This window comes from Osmerus eperlanus, chromosome 23 (assembly GCF_963692335.1).
Source record: "Osmerus eperlanus chromosome 23, fOsmEpe2.1, whole genome shotgun sequence".
Lineage (NCBI taxonomy): Eukaryota > Metazoa > Chordata > Actinopteri > Osmeriformes > Osmeridae > Osmerus > Osmerus eperlanus.
In genome coordinates this window covers 6,939,759-6,965,599 of record NC_085040.1, presented here as the reverse complement: position 1 = coordinate 6,965,599, position 25,841 = coordinate 6,939,759, and the positions used below count along the sequence as shown (strand labels likewise).

At 47.0% G+C, this 25,841-nt stretch overlaps 1 protein-coding gene across 1 annotated transcript in view; it reads right to left on the bottom strand.

Moving 5' to 3' along the window:
* Positions 1 to 25,841, bottom strand: part of LOC134009535 (phospholipid-transporting ATPase ABCA1-like) — a 117,929-nt gene that overhangs the window by 31,144 nt on the left and 60,944 nt on the right. The window contains 9 exon segments of the mRNA XM_062449043.1: positions 801 to 945; positions 1,483 to 1,598; positions 2,259 to 2,436; positions 7,519 to 7,685; positions 9,004 to 9,078; positions 12,648 to 12,753; positions 12,849 to 12,943; positions 22,139 to 22,328; positions 23,240 to 23,338. Of these exon segments, the coding sequence (XP_062305027.1) occupies positions 801 to 945; positions 1,483 to 1,598; positions 2,259 to 2,436; positions 7,519 to 7,685; positions 9,004 to 9,078; positions 12,648 to 12,753; positions 12,849 to 12,943; positions 22,139 to 22,328; positions 23,240 to 23,338 (1,171 nt within the window).

Genomic DNA, 25,841 nt, shown 5'->3' with positions numbered 1-25,841 from the left:
AAAATTCTTATAGGGGGCAAAATAATTTATTTTTACTCTAACCTCTGGAGAATGTACACCTGGAAACAGGTTCAATTAGCCAGATATAACCACATTACCCAAGTATAATAACTTGATGAGTAATGCTCCCTTTAATGAAAAGACTGTGTGTGTGTGTGTGTGCGCACGCAAGACAGAGAGAGAAATAAACTGCTTTTCATTCCCCAGTGTTTAAATCTAAACACTGGGGAATGGGAAATTCATTCCCCAGATATATAAATTCTACGAAACAGCAAATATGATTGGTTGTTTCTAATTGAGCCTGAGTTAAATGTGTGTGTATGTGTGTGAGAGTGTTCTACATGAGTGAGTGTGTGTCTGAACTAATAGTGAAATGATGAAAACTCCTGTACTGTACCACGTGTTTACATTGTGCTTCTGTTCATTGTATGTTTGCACATCTGTCCTTCTATATCTTTATAAATCCATTTTAAAATGGGGTATTTTCCTTAAAATAGCATACTAATAGTGTATAGTAATGGTGTATATTCTAGTTTAGAAACATTATATATTCAAGTTTGCTAGCACTAGAAAACCTTGTCCTGCTACATAGTTTTACACTATGTAGCAGGACCCAACACAAGAATCGAACAACATCTGTGCAAAGGATGATGGACACACTGACTTTGATCCTGTGTTTGTTCCTATGTCTGAGTAGTGCGTGTGGTGCTGCGAACGCGCCCGCGGGCGTGTGTGCGCGTGCGCGCGTGTGTGTGTGTGTGTGTGTGTGTGTGCGTGCGTGTGCGTGTGTGCGTACCCACCTCGTCGTCAAAGAGCTCCATGACGAAGGTGGCCACGCTGCCGTTGATGCCGATGAAGAGGTTGATGCAGGTGAGAACCACGTAGGCCGTGCTGGGGACGGTGAAGAAGAACGCGGCAGGGTACATCATGGGGGTGATGGACCACCTGGGGGACACACGGCTGGGGGGTGAGGAGGGGGTCCCCAACATGGCCTGCAGGAACAGTCATGGCGTTTCGGCTGCTGTTCTCCACGAGATATCGATGCTGAATTTATGCCAATTGTACTTTGCGCTTTAACCGTCACGTTAGTCAGTCTTGTTTTTCCTGTGGGCAACCATGCAGAAGCTAAAACGATTTTAAAGTCTGGGGTTGATCAAATAAATAAAACAATAACGATAAGATTGAATAAACAATACAGTGCGGGGCCTGTACATAGCTGGAGGGAATGTTTTCGACTTTCTTTAACCCCCCCAAAAAAGCATCGTCATTCATCGTTGTACTTTGCCTTTTAATTTATGTGTTTGTACACATCCACACAAATGATTTTGTATTCAGGATTTCTTCTTCCCCATCCACCCCCACCCCCCCCCTCCCCATTTTCCTGCTTCCTAGCAGACTAACACAGCCAGGCAGCTTAACGATCGGGGAGGGCGGGTCGGCGGCCACTAGAGAAGCCTAATCCGGCATCATCAGGTTGCTTACCCATACAGCAGCAGCAGCAGGATCAACGCCGGCAGGTTGGCCGGTGACACGTAGGACTTTTGTTGGAAGCACAGGAAGATGACGATGACGATGACACACGGGACGATGTAGTTGCACTGGGAAGTCAAACACAAAGGCGACGACGCGCTGTCGTTAGGTGTTTGGTTTGCGGTGGTTTTTGATTGGACGTTCATGGGACATGTGACGTCGAAGAGGTGAGTGGACGCCAACAGCAGGTGCAGTGCCACTCTGACATCATGACTTGACACACAAAACTCATTTAGCTTCACCGATAGTAGCAGGGCAATGTCAATAATTCAGTTCATGTCCATAACGATTATTCAGTCATCCTGCAGGCAAGACAGTTAATTGAGCACTTCTCTATCAATGCTGTTGGAATATTCTTTCGATACAGCCCCAGGTCAATTACAACATGTCAGGATTTACTTTGCAACCATATTGGCAAACTTCCTTAAATGATGCAAGTCCATGGGATATGAAGAAAGTTGCAATAAAGTACACTAATAATACTTCCTAATGATCCAAGATATATTCTTTCATTCACATCATTAAACTCTCAGCAAAACCTCAGAAACACAGAATCCACAAAGTTGACGTTGAGATCAATTTCCGTTTCATATTCCCTCTTCCCCCAGCCCAGATTCACATTCCATCTCACCTACACCCCACACAGTAAGAGAGGTGTGTGTGTGTGTGTTGACAGACACACACAGGCAGAAAGGGCGGGGCTCAGATCAGGAGAGGTTAATACCCACCATGTCCCAGGCGAAGTTAGCCAGCCAGTAGACGGCGGGGTTGACCCCGCTGACAAACTGCAGGTGCTTGGCCTTGGAGACCCGCTCCTGGATGAGGAAGAGGACGAAGCTGGCCGGGATGAAGGACATGGCGAAGATCACGCAGATGGACACCACAACGTCGGTGGAGGTCGTCGCTCTGCAGGGGAACAGAAACGCCGGGAGAAGAGGCGTCGGGTCAGAGGGAGGGAGCGTCAGGTGGAGGTTGCGTAGCGACGGCCTCGGCTCTTTACGGCGTCTGCGACAGCGTCCTGAGCGTGCCCTGGCTGTTCTGTTAATGGACGTGGTTCAGTGGGTTGATAGTAATATGTTCTGCATCCTGTCTGTGTCAATCTAAGGGGAAATATTGACCCGTGCGTGGGTTCGGGTCCGTGGGACCCATCTTCAGTGTTTCCCGAAAGAAAAATGACACCGTTCGTTCAGTGCACACTGTGTACCCCCCCCCTCCTACACATTTCTAATACAGTTGGTGTTTCGGGTTCACTGGACCCGGGGGCAATACATTGTTTGTGTAGGTAGGTGGAAAGGAGTGAAAATGGAACAAAAAGGTTTGCTGTGGGCCCTCACTCGTTCTCCCTCTTCCCTGGAGCTGCTGATTGAACATGGCACCAAGAACCTGTCCATCTCCCTGGCTGTCTGGACGTCTTTTGCTTGTGTCCCCACACTTTGTAGCACGGGGAACTACTAAACGATTGCGGGAATCCGCACAACGTTACTGTAATACAACACTCTGGGTTAGTCTACAGAAGTTGTGTTTGGATCGCTTTCAAAGACAAAAACAACGTTGTGGATCCGACAGATGCACAAACACTGGTTGCGTAACACAGATATGAACGCACAAGGGTTGAGAACATTCCGGTCTGAATAGTAAGGTCTGAATCACCGACTGGTCTACCATTTGCTCAAACTCGGATTTATGAAAAGGTATGTTTTGATACCTTTTTTGGGGTGTATGCGCATGTTCAATTATCATTTCAACTTGTCCCTCCGGCATGAATGACCCACTCATACTGACTCATGGGAACATCACAACTAAAACTATGCAGTCTGCCCCTAAAATCAAACAAACTCAAACTTTTTTACATGAAACTTTACCATACAAACGGCCTCTTAGGGTCGTAAGAACTAATTTCTTATTTTAGCATAGCGACGTACAGTTTAGGGTGGATTTGAACCTGTGACTTCTTGGCCAAAAACATAGCTGTCCTACGGTGATTTGGACATAGCCAGATTTACTATTCTATCTCAGCACTTACACTGGGTGCCAAGAAAAAATACACTTGCGCAACATTCATTTAATCTTGTCAAAAGTAAAACGAAGCCATTGATGCTGAAATGTGTCCAAGGTCAATCATTTTGTATGAAATGCGTGAGTGCCACTAGATTGCCAGTTAGACAACCTCCCATTTCTTTGAACAGTAATGTGTGTATTTGAGAACTTCTTAAGTCTGTTCTCATATGCAGTGGATGAGTCAATTAGGCCTTCATTTTTGAAACGGAAAATATATGTTCTATGCTGTTTGTACATAAAAATATATTTTGAACATTGACAACTCCACTTAAAGTCTCAACTTCCGTATTCCTTCAATTCTGAGCTCCTGCTGGTCTTGTCTCCCTTCTCGTCTCCCCGCTCAACCCACCACAAACTCCAGTCATACATTATAATTCCTACTTTTGAGGGGGGGGGAGGAGGGGATTTAGAGGCCAATAAGCAAGAACTGGAAACATAAAGCAGCCAAAGTTTACAGTACATTCAAAGGTCAGTTGACTGAACTTAAATAATTCACTTTGCTGCATTTTGCAAGGAGAGCATACTAATGAAACCCTTCTCCAGACTTCACTCTTCTCCACAGAAGTCGAGATGAATGATGTATTGTACAGGTCGGGGACCAGCTATTGTGGTAGGCTACCCTAGTTCTTTTGGATTATTAGCACCGGCATGGATCAGAAGGAGGTGTTCGTTCGAGCTGTGTCAGTCAAGTCTCTGAAGAATAACAAGAAAACAGGAGACCCGGAACTCGTCTTCTGACACGCGAAGCACAAAGTGTTTTCGGCTGCTGCATCTTCCTGTTCCCGAGCCGGTGTGACCTTTAGTTCCTTATGATATATCTTCATTTGAGCTGTTTGGTTATCGGGACGTCCTTGCTGCACGGGCGTAATTAGCTGGGAATGAGACAACGGTATATTTCAACCCCCCCCCCTCCCCCGTTCCCGTCCTGTAGGAACGTCTCGGCGGGCTACCTGCCGTGTGATTAACATATTAACTAACTTACCCCCGCGTTGCCGTAGCGCTGCATTTATCAGTACAAGACCAGACGCAATTTGGAAGACATAAATATGAAATAATTTACGCCGTGGGTGCCGCCCCAGATCTGAATGGGGTTTATCGAAATCGCGGCGCGGTGGTTTGTTTTAAGCGGCGGGATCGCTAATGATGCAACCTCGAACGTTTGAAAGTGGCTAATTGATGTGAAGGGGGACATGCCGCCGTGCTAATCAAGCTTTAAGTTGAAACAGGTTTGAGGTAAACAGAGAGGAGGTGGGGTTTTACATACACGCTGTTCTCCAGGTGTTGCACCTTACGGGGGGCGGAGCTAGGGGAAGGTCAGAGACCATGCTGTGGTAACCATGCTGTGGTAACGAAAGGTAAGAAAGGTGTCCAATAAGAGTTGGGAACGTAATGACCTGCTCTGGTCATATCTCGAATGCATACATTCAGCCAAAACTTTGACCATACAGAGAAGGACCTAGTCCCTCCGCGTAAAAACAGTTAAGCCACTTTCAGGAGTTCATTTTGATAGTATCTTTTGTTAAAGTCCATTCTAATCCCAAACGCACCGCGGAATAATAATGCTTGCGTTCAAGGATGGTTTGAAAAGCCGCCTTTGTATAGACAAGCATGCAGGAGACTAAATGTCAGCCTTTGTTTTAAAGGACATCTGGACCAACTCAACAGGCTGCTCTGCATCACCAGAGATAGGAACAGCTCCGGGTGGTGCAGGAATATACCATGACTCATCATCTTACACTTGACGAGCGTGGCAGTCAGGTCCAGACAGCTGTCTGGACTCCATGTTGATGGGCTAACCTCAACCCTGACTGCACCTAACGGACACTTTTAATCATAACCCAACTGTGTGATGTTTCCATGAGGGGTATTCATAATTCATAACCACAGTGAGCACAGGGTCCTGGCAAAATATAATACCTTAAAACGACTTTTGTTGACACCGTGCCTTAATTAACGGCAGAGAACATTATTCACCGTGATCCCAGTCATAGCCCTCTATCCCCCCCACACACATTAACAGCAAGTAAGATCCCAAGATAAGCTCTGGATTATGGTTAATCAATTGTAGGGATAACTCATTGGGATGCGTGAATGAAAAGAGGGAGGGAGTGGGAGAGATACTGTCGAGCCAGAGAGAGCGAAGGGCGCTCGGGCTGAATCTACGATTGGCAGGTAGTCGTAATTATATCCCCCCTCCCTTCAGCGGGCCTTCTAACTCAGCCCTGCGTCTAGCACCTGAGCGGTACGTAAATACCAGACTGTGGTGCTCTCCCACGGCGGGGGGCCTTCTCTGCAGGATTTGTTGCATCCACTATTTTTTTTTATTTTTTATGGAGGTACGACACAGCCAGCTGGGTTGTAATCTAGAGAGAACCGGGGATCGTGCTCTGTCTGCTGCAAAGTCACACCTGTTCTGCGGTACATTTGCACATTTTGTCAGGTGTGTGGAGCCCGCCATCTCCCCCAGACGCTGGGATACGGAGGCCCTATAGTACAGTATGGAAAGCAGGTATGTTCATGCTCAGCATTAAGACAGACAGTATAGGGCTGCGGTTTAGTGCCTCAACAAAGGCAGTCATTAATCCCAGGGTCTCATGGGAGATCTTCTCCATGGCCCAGGGCTGATCACTGGGTTACAAACCGGTAACCGCAGGCTAAAGTATGCAAATCCCATGGGGATACCTCACGTGGGCTCTTCCCCTCGCATTTGCTTCTCCTTTGTTCCCCCCCACCCCCGCCCCCGCATCTCCCTCCTCTCCCTCCTTCCTGCTTCTCCACTCTCTCACGCCCCCTCCTCTCTTATCTCTCCTACCTTTCTATCCTTTCCAAAACAACATCCCCTCCTACCTACAAATATGTCTTTGTGACACCCCAGCTTCATCTCCAATACAGGACAATCACTGCCCTGTTGTACATCAGTTGGAATTGGAAATATTTTTGCTCTTTCCTCCTGTGTGGACCCCTGAGGTCAGTCAGCTAACAGCAGTGCTAGCTAGTAAGAACAATGCAAGCTAACAGCAATGCTAACTAACTGTGACAATAGAGGGAGTGTATCTATGTTCCCAGGGTCTTACTTTAGGTTCCTAGGGTCTTAAGTTTAATTTGCTTAAATTTGTTTAATTTTGCGTTAAATTGCTGCACCAGTCCACACTTGACCGGTGGGGATCTCATTCTATTATGACTGTAACTGTTAGCTGCTCCTGGCATTCTCTAATCCCTGCTCTCCTCTCTCTGTCCCCCCCCACACACATCCCTTGTGGTGTGGGGGGTTTGAGTTGCCAACGCTGGACCTGGTCGCGAGTCTCCCGGTCCTGTCCTACATCTATAAAGTTGAACAATGGATTTTGGTGTTTTAAAAACCCATCGACACTGTATGACTATGTTTAGCCTGTGTTCTGCTCCTCTCTCTCACCAACCGTCTCTGGAGGAGGGGATCCCTCTCTGAATTGCTCCTCCCAAGGTTTCTTCCATTTTTTTCTCCTGTTGAGAGTTTTTTGGGAGTTTTTCCTTGTCTTCCTTGAGGGTTTAGGTTGGTTGAGGGTCAGTTCTATGGGCATATGTGAAGCCCTCTGTGACATGCTTGCGTGTAAAAAGGGCTATACAAATAAATTTGATTTGATTTCATTAAGTTTCCAAGGTCAATTGTTCCCAAGATCCTATGTTTCCCAGTTCAATACTATGCTAACACACATTAACCCTCCTATTGTCGTTAGGGTCACATTTGACCCAAACCCTAACCAAATTTGACCTGTTTCAAGTTAAAATACCTCATAAATGTAATAATCTTAATTGTAAATCTTTGGGGGAACAAGGCCGGAACATCTTTTTCAGGTTGCCGTTATGTGCTAATTAGAGATTAGAGATCATTCGAGATAGGGAACAGAGGGCCCTGGAAAGCCGACACTGCAGCTGTGCAGCCAGCTCACTCACAGTGCCATGGAGAGCTGCTCCTTGGTGAGGTTGAGAGGGTGGCTGGAGGTGGAGATGCCGTAGTCCCGCGGGCTCTGGCCCATCGACAGGTTGCCCCTCAGGATGGCGTTGTTGGCCACGCTGAGGAAGGACACCAGGCTGTGCCACGCCTCGTTGTAGAACCACACCTGACAGAGAGAGGGAGAGAGAGAGAGAGACAGAAAAGGAGAGAGACAGAAAAGGAGAGAGAGAGACAGCGAGACAAAGTGAGAGGGATAGAGAAGAGAGAGGGAGGGAGTGACAACGAGTATGCGACATTGAGGAATAAAAAAAGTGAGGGAAACAACCATGTAACTAACTTTATAAATTAGGCTGCATATAAGTTGACGACTCGGCAGCAGAAAAGTTGAGTTCACAGTGTGCACCAAGGGTGACGTGATCAAACAACTGTTTGTTTAGACGCTACCTAATAAGTCTGACAGATCAAGCAAACTGGAATGTTTTCGTTACACAACTACACATCGCAGAATAAGGATAACAACCAACTACCACGAGAGGAAGAGAGAGAGGAAGAGAGCGAGAGAGACAGAAAGAGAGAGAGAGAGTAATAACTACAGGGAGCAGTATTTTCTCTCAGTTGTGCAACGCTCCCAGTGCTGGTGCCTCCTGCTGTAAAGGAGGATGAAGAATGTTCTGGAAAGGGAGGGACCCCCTGCTGGCAGTGTTGCTCTAATTAGGAATGGATGGTGTTTGGGTGGATGCCCCCTACATGGGCATACTATAACACTGCATCACGCAGACACAAACACGCTTCCTGGAAGTGTATACATATCGAGATCGCTCACATGCAGATGCACAAATACACTCAAACAGACACACACTGCACACATGCGCAAGCTTGCACAAACACAGGAACGCACGCAGTTTCAAATCAATGTCACGATGGAGGGTACAAATGTGCGTGTTTTCACGAAGCCATTTCGAAACATAAATGCCTTCCTTTGAACCTCCTGAGGCCATTTTGATTTGTCCCCATTGAGTCCAGTCACATTTTAAGACATAAAAAGGGATTGGGAGTTATTTCAGCTGTAAAGAAAAAAAGGAAAAGCGTGCTAATTCACCAGTGCCGTATAGTGCATAATTGCTTCAGGCTGAGAATTGCTGTGGGATTGCGGAAGCTGAAATGCTGCTCTGACTAAAACCCATTATACAACAGTACGGCAGTGTATAGCTCCCGCCAAAGGGGAAAATCTGCCAGCCTTTTCTTTACCTTACCAGTTAACACATCAGTGGACATTCTTCACAAGCGCTTTAGCATGATGAGTGTTCAGAGACAAAAACAGTGCAATAGCGGCGCATATTGCACATCCACGTGAGCGTGCGCATCCACGTGAGCGTGTGCGCGTGTGTACTGTAGCAAACGGTTCACAAAGGCGTGACGAGCGAGCGAGGAAGACCGAGGAGTCCTGGTCGGAGGCTCTGCTCTCTGGGCCAGTGGTGGAGTACCTTGACGTTGTCCCGCGTTCCCAGCTCCTTCAGCAGGGTCTCGGCATTCTGCAGGATCTGATCAGTGGTATTATCCTGATGAAGAGGAGAGAGAGAGAGAGAGAGAGAGAGAGAGGGAAGCGGGGACTTAATTAGACACAGTCGGGAAACACGTCTCCTGTTTGGAGATGCGGAACATGTCGGAAACCGCGAGGGCTAGAACAGCGAGAGCCGCGGAGCTGGCCGTCCTCGCTGAGCCTCGCGTTCTGTACACGGGCAAATGTGTTCTTCTGAATTGCTAGCACCATGTAACATCCCCCCCACCCCCCAGCTACACGTACATACAGGCACGTACAGTATGCTTGGGGACACAAGGGGAAAAAAGACAGGCTCACCCACACACACTTTATGGAGAGCCTCAACACAGACATAAAAATGTAGAAAGCCCTGACTTGACAGTCAGGACTGACTCCATAGGGACAGTACAGCACAGTACAGTGAGAGAGCTGCTTATGCAGTACTCCGAGGAATCTAAAGGGGGGGGAGGGGCGCAGGGAGGAGGGGCGCGGGCAAGAGGGGTCCTCTGGCTGGTGGGGCGGCAGGGTCACATTAAGAATCTGCTGGGGCTGTGTTTTGTTGGCGAGGAGGCCTCCGGATGGAAAGCTGTGGGGGCGGGATGACTGGGGTGGACCACCGGGGCTGATTCCACCAGCGGTGCTTCACTGCTCTGCCTTCGCCACGTGCCCTCGTGCTCCCACGCGCGATGTGAACGAAAATGGGCCTTTCCTGTCTAAGTGACACGACCACAGCGGGTGAGGAGAGATGAGAAATAGAGAGAGAGAGACAGAGACAGAGACAGAGAGAGAGAGAGAGAGAGAGAGAGAGAGAGAGAGAGAGAGAGAGAGAGAGAGAGAGAGAGAGAGAGAGAGAGAGAGAGGGAGGGAGAGAGAAGTGCCCTCGTGCTCCCACGCGCGATGTGAACGAAAATGGGCCTTTCCTGTCTAAGTGACACGACCACAGCGGGTGAGGAGAGATGAGAAATAGAGAGAGAGAGACAGAGACAGAGACAGAGAGAGAGAGAGAGAGAGAGAGAGAGAGAGAGAGAGAGAGAGAGAGAGAGAGAGAGAGAGAGAGAGAGAGAGAGAGAGAGAGAGAGAGAGAGGGAGGGAGAGAGAAGGGAGAGAGAGAGAGAGAGAGAGAGGGAGGGAGAGAGAAGGGAGAGAGAGAGAGACAGACAGACAGAAGGGAGAGATAAGGAGAGGAAGAAAGGAACAGTCAAACACGTCGGCAGACAGCGAGTGTGTGTGTGTGTGTGTGTGTGTGGGGGGGGGGACGTGCATTTACGGTGGGGGAACCTGGAGATTGAGAGATAAGGGCCGAGAGACAGAACGCAGGCTCAGCCCCGATGGCACAGGCCAGGGGAGGACTGCTGGGCGACTGAGGAGGAGGAGGAGATCCTACTGGTCTTTTCGGAACATTTGATGTGGGCCATCTTTCATTACGCCACATCTTCTGCCGTCGGCATGAGACGGTGTTTGCACAGTATTTACATACCCGCACGCGTCCTCTCTCCATTTCAAAGAGGGGGGGAAAACACACATGCGTCCGCACGCACAAACACGTACCCGCACGCACGCACACACACACACACACACACACAGACACAAACACGCCGGTGGTACTCTGACAGAAATATTTGTGTTAAATAACATCCCTGTTCCATCTCATTACCTATTCATGAGCCAGACAAACTACAAGGGATTTCTGCCTGTCCATAATTCTGCCTTCTGCAAAGATGGGGTCTTTAACATATTTTGTTTTACTATTCTCGTTTGGGAAATGGAGGGGGGGAGGAGGGGAGGGAATGAGGGATTGGAGAGGGAGAGAGGGAGAGGGGGAGAGAGGGAGAGGGGGAGAGGGGGAGAGGGGGAGAGGAGGAGAGGGAGGCTCGTACTGGCTCGCACCACAGTGGGCGATGCGGGCAGGCGGTCTTTCTGTGGGTAAGCTGCTTCCTCTGGATTTAATGCCTGTGTGCGTTTGGATTCGTGTCTCTTTGTGTGTTCCCACACAGTGTGAGAATGTGTGTGTGTGTGAATGTGTTTTGTGCATTTAAACGTGTGCCAGTGTGCACGTGTCTGTGTGCGCGCGACCCCATATGTGGGGTAATTCGAGGTTTTGTGAGTGAGAAACCGAATAAAGTTGGAATTGTTGACAGCGGCCGTGCGTGTGTGCGGGTACGTGTTTGTCCGTGCGTGCGAAGATTCCGAAAAATACTTTGTCTAATCCCTGACCAACCCATTTTGCCCTCAAGGAGAATGAAAGCAATTTAGCTGGCCTCTGCCACTGCAGATGATACCAGGCGTAAGCGCTCGTCGTGTTGAGTGGGTGTGACCGGTGTTTGACCACTCACGGCACGCCGCATTAGCCAGAAAGTAGTCCCAGACTATAGTAAATGGGATTAGAGCCGAGCCTATTGTTTACTGAGTTTTTTCTGCTAATCTTAGTGTGGTGGATGTTGTTTCTTTGGCTTTCCGGTATTTCTTCCAACTTCTGAGATTATGCAGTTGGGAGGGAAAACAGTGTGACGTGATGTGAGTCACAGGTTAAGACCTAAGCTTCAGTGTTTACCCAGGTTATCCTTTCATTTCCTGAAAATCCCCCAAATCTCCAAAACGTGTCAACTACCTCATTAGCATAAAACCCATACTCACCTTTCATTTCACCAGATACCCCCCCCGCCCCCCCCCACCTAGCCCCACCCCCGCCCCACTCCCAAACTTAAAACAAGCTGGTAAGTTGAAAAAGCAAACCGCCAGCTCAAAAGTCTGCTGGAGGAGGAACAGTAATCATTCCTGTCCATCTCTCGCTCTTTTTTTCCCCACTGACCCCTGCAGACACAGACTGGTCAGAACCGCACACGTCCTGTAGACAACGTAGAGCTTTGACAAGACAGAGCTGCGAGTCACTCGTTAGGGTTTAATATCGCAGGGCCGCAAATTAAAGTCGTTATTAGCGTGGGATTTGTGTGTTAGGGGGTGAGGGTGGGGGGGGGGGGGCGTCTGGAGAGAGGTGGAGGGAGAGTTTTAAGTCCTTTGTTGGGTTTAAACATTCTGTGAAAGTGTTTGTGCATGTGCGCGTGTGTGTGTGCAAGGGACAGTGCCGTGTGTCGGCAAGAGAATGTGTGTGTGTGTGTGTGTGTGTACCGATGAGTGACTAAGAGTAGGGAGAGATTGTGGCGAGAAGCAGTTGAGAGATTCTGAGGTAAATTCCTTTAAAGCGCCGGTGGCCAGTTTCCATGGACACCGACAAAGGTACTGGGAGCTCTGTTATAGCTCCGTTCCAAGGTAATATGCAGACAATTGAAAGCCACTCAAATCATGTTTTAGCCGTGTTACACAAATCCGGGAAGCCCGACGGGAGACATGAGGGCATTTTAAGGGGCTTGAAATGAGGCCATGGTTTACACTAATGCGAGAGCTGAAATTAGTTAAATTGAGGTCTTCAGGAAAGAATGATTTCCTTCAGTCAACACCCAAGTCCCTCCACTCACTTGCACATAGGATAACAGGTACGCTCACTAACACACGCACACACATACACACGCTATCACCTTTCAAAGTCATGGCAACAAATCCACCTCATGTTTTCCAGTCACCGCAGCCTACCATGGAGGAATTGAACAGGATCTTCAAATCCCTGGTCACGGCTTCAATTTCCGGCGCCGTCATCCGCACCTGGGAGTTGACCCCTCCTACGGAGATCCCTCCGTACCTGAGAGAGATCAGATTGCCAGTGAGAAGAGTTGACATGACAGGGTGACACACATATACAGTGCGCGTACGCACACACACACGCAGTGACTGTACCTGCTTCGGCCTGACTGTCCGTACTTCTTGAGCAGGAAGTCAGTCACATTCCTTCCCGTCAGGTCCTGCAGTGTGTCTGTGGTGTTCTGTATCCTCTGCAGCAACAACAACAACACCACAGAAACAGCTTAGTTCACATCTCACCAATTGTTATGTAAATGCAGTTATTTCACCTGGTCAGTTAGGACTGAGAACATATGCTCATTTAGACCAAGTGTCACCGTATCAAACGTGCTTCGCAATTAGGTAACCGAGGCCGGTTACACGGACAATTATAAACAGTATGGCGCAAATTAACCTAAAGAAACACGGCCAGCGACACCAGTATAGGCCTAACCTTGATAAAGATTGAACAAGCATCAAGCGTCCGTTACGCAAAGGTATCCTAAACTAACCACCTGGGTATAGAGCAGGACACACTGGACACGACACGCCAAGCTCCGTTTTTGCCTCATTTCTATGCAAAGCTTCAGGGAAGGCATCCTCACCCTCGTGGTAATGGTCTATTAGAGCGCTCAGCTGAAGCCATGGCCAATGTCAAAGTCTTGTAATTAGCCCGCTCCTCTGCATAAATTGGCACATTCAGACACACAATTACAGAAGGATGCAACACAGTGGAGTGCATCCACGCGCCGACTACGTGAGCCGACACACACACACACTTCAGGCCGGGCTCGTGTCAGGGCCCCATTACGCCGTTGATTAGGATGATCCCTGGTCAAGCTTAATGGGGGACTATATACCAGGAACCAGAGAACCTCCCTTCTTCCCCGATGTCCTTACACACGCTCACACGCTCACACGCGCTCACGCACAAACGTAAATGCGGTGCGCAGAAATGCCACACCACCCCCGCGGCATTGCCCCTTGTGTTTTTAACCTAGCGTAGCATGCTAACGAGGGGTAAACACGGCATTAAGGAGCGCTGTTTAAACAGTCCCCCTGCTGTGTCGATTAGCAGTGTGTGTTTGGCCTCTTCCGTCCTTGTTACGTGGTAAGGACATGGTTCGAGATATGCATGGAGTCTTGGAAATGAAGAAAGACAATAAAGAATATAAGAACAATATGCAGGCATATGGCAAACAGACTAAACAGTACTAACATGCTCCTATCTTGGGAGATACAGGCATCTCAAGCAGGCAGTAACAAACAAGAAGGAATGCTTTTCCGACTTAGTCAGAATGTGTTAATTAAAATGAGCTTGTTCCAAATGGTTCCTTCTAAAAACGATATGAGCGATATGCTTTTTCCTTTTGGGTAACGTTACCTCAGGTGATCCAAATCTCAGTGTATTATCATCTCTCACTCTCTCACTCTCTCACTGCCGGTGTAATGTCGCTCCTAACCAAATGATGGTAGATGGATGGGAACACACAATACACACACATATGTTTGCACATACTCAACAGAGGTACGCATAACACCCAAATAGCCCCCCACAAACACACAAACACTCGCACACAGAGCAGAGGCACACAAAGAGGTGAATGTAAACGGCGAGAAATCAAATCCCGGGAATGAGCTGGCACACATTTGAGTGTCGGTGAGACGACGAGAGGCGCGGACGTGCTCACGTTCTCAGCGGCGTCGGAATCTGGGCGAACCTCAAAGGCAACATTTCAAATTCTACCTGGCAGAGACGACCAATCTTGCGGATGCAGCTTCCTCTTTGGCGTGAACGTCTGGCCGCCTGTGAAGATGTGCTGCACCGTCTTGTTTCCGGATGCATCCTCAGATGTGCTGAGTGATGATCAGGTTAATTATGTTTATGCCGAGGAAAGGGGCGGTGGACTCGCTGGAAACAGAAACTGTCTTTAGAGAGGCGTTTGTGTGTGCACTGCAGGAGTCTGCCTGCGTGTCTGTCTCTGAGAAGGAGTGTGGGGGTTTGTTTGTTTACTGGTTATCGACCATACAAGTGTGGATGGAAAGTGTCATACAACCAACCAACAGTCAGATTCCATACGTATGTGTTGGGAATAGTGAGATATAGTGGGCCTGTGGGGTTAGTACAGGTTTCACTGTAGAAAACTGTGAATCTAGAGGGCACTTGACCGTGGGGGACACATATCTCTCTCAGGAGAGACCTTGAGACTTGACACAGAACTCTGTAGGCAAGCTTTTGCAAGTTTCTCTCTCCACTGCCCACAGTGAATTTGCTTATTAAACCATCGAAACGCAGTCGTGGTTCGCTTGTCCAGTTTTGATACCTGCAATTATATCCCGTGAATGGATCCCCAACTGAGTCTAACACTGCCATATGTGCTGGTCACAGTGTTTATCCCTGAGAGAGAAGGATCCAATAAACCGGCTCCAAACCCACAGAGCCGTGGACCACCATTTCCCCAACGGCGGTCTATTATTGCGACGGCCATCTTTGGAATCGAAATCAACAACAGCGGAGGCGGTGGCAGAGGCGAGAGACCCCTGCTGTATTGTTTGGTCACACACAAACAAAACCACAAAAAGAAAGAAGGAAAACAAACTGCAGTGCCTCATCCACCATCTGCCCCATCATCCTACAACCGCTCGACCTTTTTCCCACTTCCAACACGTCTCCGGCCAAATCCCGGAATATGGTTCCGGACAGGTTATTTTACACCAAAATGGATCTGGCAGGGACAGAAGCCCAAAACAACAGCTCTCGCAGAGAAGATATGACAATCTGTTTCCCTCCGTGAGGCTTGGGCAGGGATGGACCAGCTTGGCGATAAGCCGTGGTCCTCAGTCATCCATTTCCGCAAAATATTCCCCCCCCCCCATCAAGAGCTTTGTTCTTACATAAAATGTGATAAAGCCCAATTGTATCAACACTCGAGGTCTGTCAGACACGCGAGGCGCGCCACACTGAAATGGTAGTGTGGGCATTTGAAAAGTCCTTCAGTCGTCTACGTGTCCTAACCCTTGAAGATGTATCTCTCTCCTCCTTCATGGATCCGTTTCAGACCAGGGACGCCACGTGGATGACGTTGCAAACGCAACAGACGGAGGACATCGTCCCGACGTCGGAGCTGCACTTCAAGTCCCCCCATCAGCATTCAACTGCCAAAGAACCCAGCCTGGATACCTCAGGCCAACTGCTACAGAAAGACTGCTCGGTGCTATCTATCCGACTGACTCAAAAGGACTTTCGGGGAGGGGGGGGGCAGTACTGATAGATTAGGCCTAAGGAGAGTCATTTGCAAACGAGACTTGCTTAGAGCAATCTGGACGCGACAAAGACATCAATTGTACTAGAGAACCCCCTCAGAGGCTTTATCAATTCCTCGGCACGCTCCGCCGTCTATTCATCTGCGAAGGTTAAATATCGCTCGGCTAACGAGAGTCAATACCTGAGAATTGATAACGGGGCTTACTGTTGCATGCCATTTCCATGGAAACCATGTTTTTCACACCACCTTCCCCTTGGGGCCTTCAATGTGTGTGTGTGTGTGCCGCCCCCCCCCCCCCCCTCCAACGCATATTCCATCCCCTCTTTTTCGGTAGTTTTTCAAGGGCATATTGGGATGGTCGAAAAGGACAAAAGATAAAAAGAATGTACTACTAAGTCTGGGAGAGAAGTGTCATGGTTTATTCAACGGCGAAGCCTTTCAGGTCAAAGGGAATATATACTCCCTGGTGTCCCAGGGCTTGTGTTGGTGGTCTGCCAGTGGGAGACGCATCAATTTAGTCCTTGCTTGCAGGCCCGCAGACTGGAGGTAAGCAATCTAGCACTCGTGATAAATGAACGCTCTGCCTCGATTGCGCGGCGTGCCCGAGTGCGCCTGCGAATGTGTGCGTTCCGCCTGTGTATGTGTGTGCGCGTGAAGCTTGCATGTATGTGTGTGTTAGTGTGTATTAGGGGTCGTTGGGTGGGCTTCGCCTTGCAAAGGGGCACATCTATCTTGATATACTCTCCATGTCTCTGGCACTGTCTGCCCTATCTTGTGAGTCATATGTTTCTCTCGGTCTGCAAGGTGATATCAGATTTGGTGAGATGTTATCTTCCTCCACCACACACACACACACACACACACGTAATACACTTCTGAGTGTAATATATGTCGCAAGCATAACACTCGAAGGGCATGGAACATCTGACGACAAATAACAACAAGGACGATTCAGAGTCGTGAACAGATGGGTCGTTTAGGGAACTGATAAAGGAGAGTAGATGGTGTGGCGTAGCAAAATGCCACTGGTACATCACAGCAAACACTTACCTTTGCCCCCTACACTAGATCCCCATCTGTATACCAGCACTAAAGGTTCCTCCACACTTCCGGCACATTCCAAACATACAGAATAAAAAAAAACACGTGGATTTCCGTCGAGGAACTAAAAGTTGTGTCGGTTGAGGGGAGACAAGTGACGAGAGATGGCAGGCGATTAGAGATGCATTGAGAAAGAATGAGGGATTTGGAAGAACATATGGATCGAGGCTCAGTCTTCCAGACAGCACCGCGGAGAAGAAAGAAAAACAAGAACACCTTGACGACGTTGTCAAGACGAGCGCGTCGGAAGAGAAAGGGGGAAAAAAAACGAAAGGTCACGCAGAGGCCGCTGCTTTTGTCCAACTGTCTTTACAACCATCCCATAATACATCCTCCTACCCCGCGCCCCCCCTCCCCCCACAGGCCTTGAGCCTTGCTTGGCTCATCAGTGAAAGGGAGAGCACAGCAAGACTTCGGCTGGGTCAACGAGGCATCACACATCTGTCTAGGCCGGTGGGTGAGTGGTCCGGCATGTGATCGGCCGCTGCTGAAAAAGGGGCTTGTGTTCAGAAGAGGAAGAAGCCAAAATGAAGGAGAGGCAGATGAGCGGGCCATCTTCAGAAAGGGTCATTTCCTCAAACAGCATGGGCTCCGCTTAGTGGAAGTCATTGGCTTCTTTTGAGAGCCTCTCAGAGTGAGGTGGCTCGGCACAAATAGAGGCACTCACTCACACATACACACACACACACACACACACACACACACACACACACACACACACACACACACACACACACACACACACACCACACACACACACACGCAGACACAGCACAGAAATGTACTCTGTATTGTAAGAAATGCCATCAGTCCAAGGTCCTATGCCAACTCCTGGTCCTGAGGTCTTCACAAGAGGACATTCCGTGGCTTTAGAGCGAGACGTCTCGTGTTTTCTTCAAGATGACGTGAACGTGACAATAAAAAATAAAAAACTCCAGTTCAAGTACAGAGGCCTGTTCCATAAAGGTCGCTCAAAAAAGCTGGACTTAAAGTCCCAAACCTGACTTGAATTAGTTTAATTAGTGAAGCGCGGCTAAAGTTCCAGAAAGGCCAATTTCAGCTTACGCACTCCTACTAATTCAAGTCAGATTTAAATAGTCAAGCTAATTGCGCGTGCACCCTATTCTTAAGCAGCCCAAGAGGTAAAACATGGATCATACGATCCACCTCGGCAAAAAGCAATGCACACGGCCATGTGACTTCTTCCAGAAAGAACGTTCCCTTTAAGCTGTGTACTATGACAGCTCCCTCATCCACCGCTTCATCAAAATAAAATGACACGCCATGATTGACGTGAACGATAGGCTACGTAGGTCGAGGTCCTTTTTTTAGACCTTTCTTCGTTGATTAAAAAAACAGACACCCTCTAAACACCATCTAAATTGACTTTTTTGACCTGTTTTAAATAAATATCCTACTATTAATCAATACATAGCCTCAGGTATGAAGAACATAAACATTTTGTTTTTTTGTTTGCAAACTAGGTCAGTCTTCATACGGCCGCTTCCAACTTATTCTAAGCTTGATGGATGGATGATTCAGATAAGGATGTTAACCATCAAATATTTATCACTTTGGAAATGTTTGAATGAAGGCGGCACACTTTCTTTCTACATTTGTAGACCCTTGATACATTCCGTCTGATGTACTGCAAGTTGGCCCCTCGGTAAAGATTAGAGCACCGAGCGTCCCTGGAGGCTCATTCCCCTGAGGCTAAGACCTTAACACGAGCCCCGGGTTTGATTCTGGCTCGAGGTGTTTCCTGCACGTCTCTCTCTCTCTCTCTCTCTCTCTCTCTCTCTCTCTCTCTCTCTCTCTCTCTCCCAAACTGTCTCAATAAATATAACTGGAAAAGTTCCCTCTGTAAAAAAAAAAGACTAAGGCACCATACAGTTGTTGTATGTGCATGCATTGTATCACTGATAATGCGTGTACTGTTGCACCTACACTATCAGACCACAGGAGTTGGTCTGGTTCCTGGTCTACCACCATAGCCATATATCATGACAATCTTCAGTTCCTCCTCTCTAGAAGATTCCAAATTATTTATTGTCCTGACACATGACAGGCACATCCCTCCTCTCCGCAAAAAAATAAACAACTCCCATTGGGTTTCTATGTATTATGTCATCAAAATTTGATGTGTTTGTGGTAAAAGGTCAAACTGAGTGAACCGATTTTTACTTTTGTTGATTATGCTGGGAAGAAAATGGACCTTCTATTCCCAAGTTGGTCTCAAACATAGAGCTGAATCACCTTGCCAGAAAAAAAGACTCAACACTGATCCTCTGTGGATCTTTGGTTGGCTAAAGTTGGCAGTTTCAATGATTTAAAGTAAGGAGGGAGTTATTGTTTATCATCGAATAACCTTCCATAACCTCAATCATAAAAATCTCCTCAAAGCTCCTATATTTAGTTCCTTGAAGTGTTTCTTATCAAAGCACCATTGCCGGACGGATGTGTTTGATGGGAGTAAACACAACTCCAACCAACACAGCAATGTATTGATGCCGTTCACAAGGAATAATGATGAAGCCAATCTTAAATCTCTGAGCTTTAATAATTCAGCACAGTCTACGGTGTGTGCATTGTACTTTGCAAAGTCACGTACGGCTCATCTTAGACCAAAATGCGAAACAGCCTAGTTATGCAACACCTGCCCAAAAGCAAACAGCTAATCAAGGCCAGAGACGGCACTCTAGCGCATCTCTTACTGGAGCGGGGGTTTGTTTTGGGTGATGGAGGGAGTAGCGCATGGGGCTTACCAACATCATCCCACTTACACAGTACATTCTTTTTTTGAAGTGTATTTATTTAGAAACTCCACGGGAAATCTAGAGTGCCGTGGGTCAGAGGGGAGAATCCAAGCAAACAGCTGAAGCCAATCGATCGATCCCCAGCCAGGATTGCGTCTGCTGGGGTGAGCTTGGGATCGCTCACCCCTCCCTGCATTCGGCCATGTATGTTGTTAGGGTAATGGCCTATAAAACATTGGCATTGATTTCCTGGGAAGGGAAGGGGGCCCAGACACATGGCCCAGCCGAGACTCATGTTAGACAGAGAGTTTGCCGAATCAGCACAACTAACATGGACAGTTCTCCTGAAGAAGGATTGGCTGACTGGATGCTACAAGGCTAAAGGGTCAAACCAATTAGACCGAGGTTCACAGAGGAACCGAGTCGGAAGCAGGAGGTGACGGTTATTTCCCAACGAACGCCTTTACTGACAATTATCACATAACACTTCCTGCGATCGCACCTCACTCCAATTAACGACAACTACTACGGCAAGTCACATCACACCCAATCAACAACGCACACACGATTTGAGCATATGACAACCTCAATCACACCAAATTTCCCTCCACCACACCACTTTTCTCTCCAATGCCATCTTGTGAGATTTGGGCCGGGTAAACTGGGAAAATACAAAATGGATGGAATGATCAATTTCCTTCCTTGGCATCAAATGTGAGCTGTACAGGTTGCGTTAGATAATGATCTAACCATTTAGCACTCACTCCCATCAAGATGAAGTGCTTTGAAAGGTTGGTCAAGGCCCATACAACATCCAGTCTCCCCACTACACTTGACTCATTCCAGTTTGCATATCGTCCCAAACGCTCCACTGATGATGCCATAGCAACAGCACTCCAACTATGCCTGGCTCATCTGGAGAACAAAGACAGTTACGTGCGGATGCTGTTCATTGACTTCAGCTCCGCCTTCAATACAGTCATCCCCCAACACCTGGTAAATAAACTTGGCCCAATAGGCATCAGCACCCCACTATGCAACTGGTTACTGGACTTCCTCACCGATAGACCACAGACAGTAAGAGTTGGTCAAAACTCTTCAGAGACCACCATCATGAACACTGGGGTCCCCCAGGGCTGTGTGCTGAGCCCTCTGCTGTTCACGCTGATGACCCATGACTGCTGTGCCAAAAACACTTTGAACCATATCACCAAGTTCGCGGATGACACAACAGTGGTGGGCCTCATCAGCGGCGCTGAAGACTCAGCCTACAGAGAGGCTGAAACAAGGTCAATAAAACAAAAGCTCTGCTGCTGACCAGAAGGCCCTGCAGAGAGTGGTGAGGACAGCAGAGAAGACCACCAGATCAGCCCAACCATCCATTCAGTACCTTTCCCGCTGCCTGAAGAGAGCCATCCCCATCACCATAGGCCCCACCCACCCAGCACACACACTGTTCACCCTCCTACCATCCCCATCACCATAGGCCCCACCCACCCAGCACACACACTGTTCACCCTCCTACCATCCCCATCACCATAGGCCCCACCCACCCAGCACACACACTGTTCACCCTCCTACCATCACCATAGGCCCCACCCACCCAGCACACACACTGTTCACCCTCCTACCATCTGGCAAGCGCTACCGCAGCATGCGGTGCAAGACTACCAGACTCAGCATCAGCTTTTTCCCACAGGCCATCAGACTACTCAACCCACTCAAGAAAATCTCACAAACAGGTGCTCCTGCACCACATACACCCACTAAGGACCAAGTGACCGCTAAATGATTTCTTTTTTTAACTCTGTAAGCTCAATGTCTGCACTATGCACTTCATATGCACAATAACATATAGTATCCATGCTGCTATTCATCACTTTGCACTTTACTCCTATATGTTGCTCTTATCGTATATGTTTTTTTTTTTTTTACCTGTTGACTTCTGTTTGCACTATTATGTCAAATGTTAAAATGTTGTATTATGCACATTTGGAGTATGGGGAAATGCAATTCCGATCGTCTGTGTAATTACTTCTGATTAACAATAAAGTTCACTTTGACTTTGACGATCAGACAGTAACACCATAACCAGCACTCACTCACTTCAGTGGTTTGGACTGGATCTGTTGATTTATAATGGATGAGCAAGAACATTGGCTGAACAACAAATGACCTGTTTCTTGGTCTTAATAAACACTATAACATCCGAAACAAGAGCCTTAGTGAATGCAGTTCAGAACTGGGTTACGCAAGTCTGGGGTTGCCAGGTTTGTGAACCCACCTGAGGAGGGGGGAGACCTCCAGCCCCTGGAAGGCAGTCAGGCAGCATGATGGTGCGTTGAGGGGTGCTGCACTGACAGGAAGGGGAGGGGTTAGCCATGGTCCAGTTCCCGTTGAGGAAGATGTCGCTGATGGATGGATCCACAGAGGGGGTGAGCCAATCAGAGGCGTTTAAGGCACACGGCAACTTCCTTTAAAATAAAATACAAAATAATCATCATCACAATCATGGATGAAGCTCAAATACAGTACTCCCCAAGTTGTGGTTACCAGTAACCTAAACAATAACATACTGTCAACACAAAACCGTCATTCACACACACACACACACACACCTTGACCTTTCACTCTCTCAGTCAACATTGTGCTAATTGTCATTAGCATTAGCTTAGCATTTTCCGTCATTTCACCTCGATTACATGAAGGGAGCTGTGAAGCAAGGCAAGTCATGTTCCACAGAGCACACTTGACAGAGTACAGACGGATGGGATCACATGACATACCTGGGGTGCTGCCTACGGAAGACAACTGTATTCTAACCTCTAATCAAACAGTGCTACACCGTGTAGCACCACCAACAACACACATTTCCTTTAGGGCCTCTAAAGGGATGAATACATAAACTGTGGTGAATAAGTTATAACGATGTGGTTAATAATGAATGATCTTGTCTCGTCCATACTAAGTAGAGAGTAAATGCCTCATGTTGTATGCAATGAATATTTGAGGAATATGTTGTGGTAGATTCTTGAATTTGCTCCACTGCATTCAAATGGTGTGGGAGCTCAAACTGTCGCTCCATGAATTATTTCCCCCTATCTGGAAGTTTGGCTAGGATAGCTTTTCATTATCTTACTTAGTCAGATGTGAACAGATTAGAAAAATGTGTTCCTTGCTAATGTTAACCACTTATTAATTGGCTTCAAGAAATTCGGTTTGGCCGTATAGATCTGAAGAACTAGACACTGTCACTGAATTGGATACCCTCAATTTCATGATAAGACATACTGACAGAACACACACACACACTCACACACACACACGCAAAAACACATGCAGGCAATGTTTTAGCAGTGCCAAAATATCCTCACAGATTACTCACGGTATGGGGTCCCCAGTCATGCAGCGAGTTCCAAATCCAGGCTTGTTTACCAACGAGTCGACCACACGAGACACCTCCATCTTATCAGGCCCGTCATTGCTGTGATAAATGTCATTGTAGTTAGTCACCGTCATTCCTTACAGGAGGTCCAATAATTAAAATGATCCAAAAGGCGATCTTCTAATCTTTTAATTAGTAGCCATTTTGGACCAAACAAACTCCCCACAGGACGCTGCCCAAACTGAGTAATTTGCCAGTCTGGTCTATAAAAAAGAAAAAGAACAGTCAAAACTGTTTTCCAGTGAACTACAGGTCTAGTCAAGGCCTGCCGCATCTCGCTATTGTAGGCCAATGTCCTGACACCCTATGGAACTATGGGAATTGTAGTTTTGAAGCCTACATGTGTAAAAGTGCAGGCTGTCCATGTGGGTGATGGAGCGTGCCATAGCATTGATTAGTTCACTGAGGGCTTGGCTCCTGGCATCAGAACGGATTACATGATCGTTATACTCTGATCCATCTGGACGTAGCGGTGGGGTCCAAAAGGAAATTAGATATATTGTAGTGTGCACAGCGGTGTTGCATTTAAATCAGTGCTGGTTACCAAGGAGAAAGGCTACTGGGTTTAGCTTAATCAAGGATGAGAGAAAAATCATTGCATGACACAGTCGCTCTGTTGAGGAAGGGATCAGTCGCATTTCCAACACGCTAGGGATCAAACTTTGTTGAAGAAAGTTTGAACTACACAGCTGAAGGGGTGTGTATGTAATGTGTGTAGGTGTGCGCACATTGGTCAGAGTGCACTTCTGGATGCCAAGCAAAGGCTTTGTGTCAGTACCTTAGAGAGCGGTAAGGCCCCTCTCGACATGTATGTTTGCAGTAAATGTGTTTGTGTACTACACAACCGTTTTATGACACACTTAAATGTACTGCCTTGAGGACCACAAAGGGCATTTTCTACACAATCAGTGGATAGAGAATGTCTGCCCTTTATCTTAAGCATTCTCTGGGAAGGGGGGCAACCTTTATACAGATTGTGGCCAGACTCCAGCTGTGGTCAAGGCTGGTGCTTGGGATTAATACTATGTTCACAGCCTCATTTAGAGGCCCTCCCATGAAGGTCAGGCTATCGCTTTGTCGGCCGTGAGCAAGAGCAATCGAAGTGGCTGATTGTAAAAATAGATTATGTTCAGCCATCTGTTTTTCCATTAACAATTGCAAGATTGAAACGTATTCGTCGCAATAACAACTGTCAGGAATTCCTCCACTGAAAAGGAAAGTACTTAAAGTAATACTTCAAAGTACGGCATCCTATAAGAATGATCTGCAGAGGAAGATTGTGAGCAAAAGCGAGTACCAGCTATTGCTTGCATTGTCCACAAGTATAAAAAAAAGAAAAAAAGTCATTGGTATTTTACACATTTTATGAACAAAACATCATTTGCATTGTGCTATTCATTTATATTTTTACAGTCAAGGCATACAAAGTAGAAGTGGAAAGGTGTTGGTGAAAATGTTACTGTTGATTCTGTGGAGTCCCAGTCAAAAAAATATGCTTAATTTTATGTAGCAGGACATTGTTGTTGAAGACATGAGCATTTCGCATATATATTACATTTTAAGATCCTACACACTAACAGAAAACGAACCCTGTCAACATTCTTTTTTAACAGTGGATAAATTGGTTTTCTATTTACACTTGCAATGGGTTGGGATATTAACTGGTTCAACACAAGCTGTGAAATCATAGGGAGGAAAAACAAGACACACAGGACAAGAGAGAGCAAAGGGAAAGTGTCTTCAAATAATTCAAGGGAAAAGACAATGTGCGATAATTGAGTGGGCAGAATGTCAGATTATACAGTAAAGAAATAACTTTTTTCTCTAATAATGTGACACGTAACAAGGCTACTTGGTGGTCACTGACCGTCGGCAGCCCGGAAAGAAATTCTTTTTTTGAAGAGCATATTATCTTGTTCGAATAACTTACTGTCTTGTTTTGGGGACAAATAAAAGTTCTGTCCCCTATGAACATGTAAGATAATGGCCATCTGACATGGCAACACAGAAAATGTACTGCCAGTGGAAGGTCTAATTTCGAGTAATTGGAGAAGCCCGCTACTTTCTAGCCAATTATGTTCCAGCAATCCTATTCCAGCCTATCGGCAAGGCGGGATCTCCTCTTTGTCTTATTTTGTAAAACCACTGTCAATCAAACTCGAGCTGGAGGGAAATGTGGAAGTTCAGACATAAATTGGGGGCACCATTTCTTATATTTTAATTTATTTAATAATATGACAAAGTGCAGCTTTAATTTGCTTTGAAAATGTGTACTTTTGAAAATGTACTTTTAGGCCATCTGTGGCAGCTGTAAAAAAAATCATTTCTTTTTTTCCCAGACACCCAAACCTCATATATATTTGCTGTTCATTTTCAATACCTGTAGGCTGAACCAACATCCGTTATAATTCAGATTCCTATTATTGGAACTCCCAAATGCACAAAACAAAACAAATGAACTGGGTCAGGTTTGTGTGTGGGAGAAAACCATGGACTACACTTTCTTTTGGTGGATGTGTAGTTTTAACAGCCAGTCTGACAC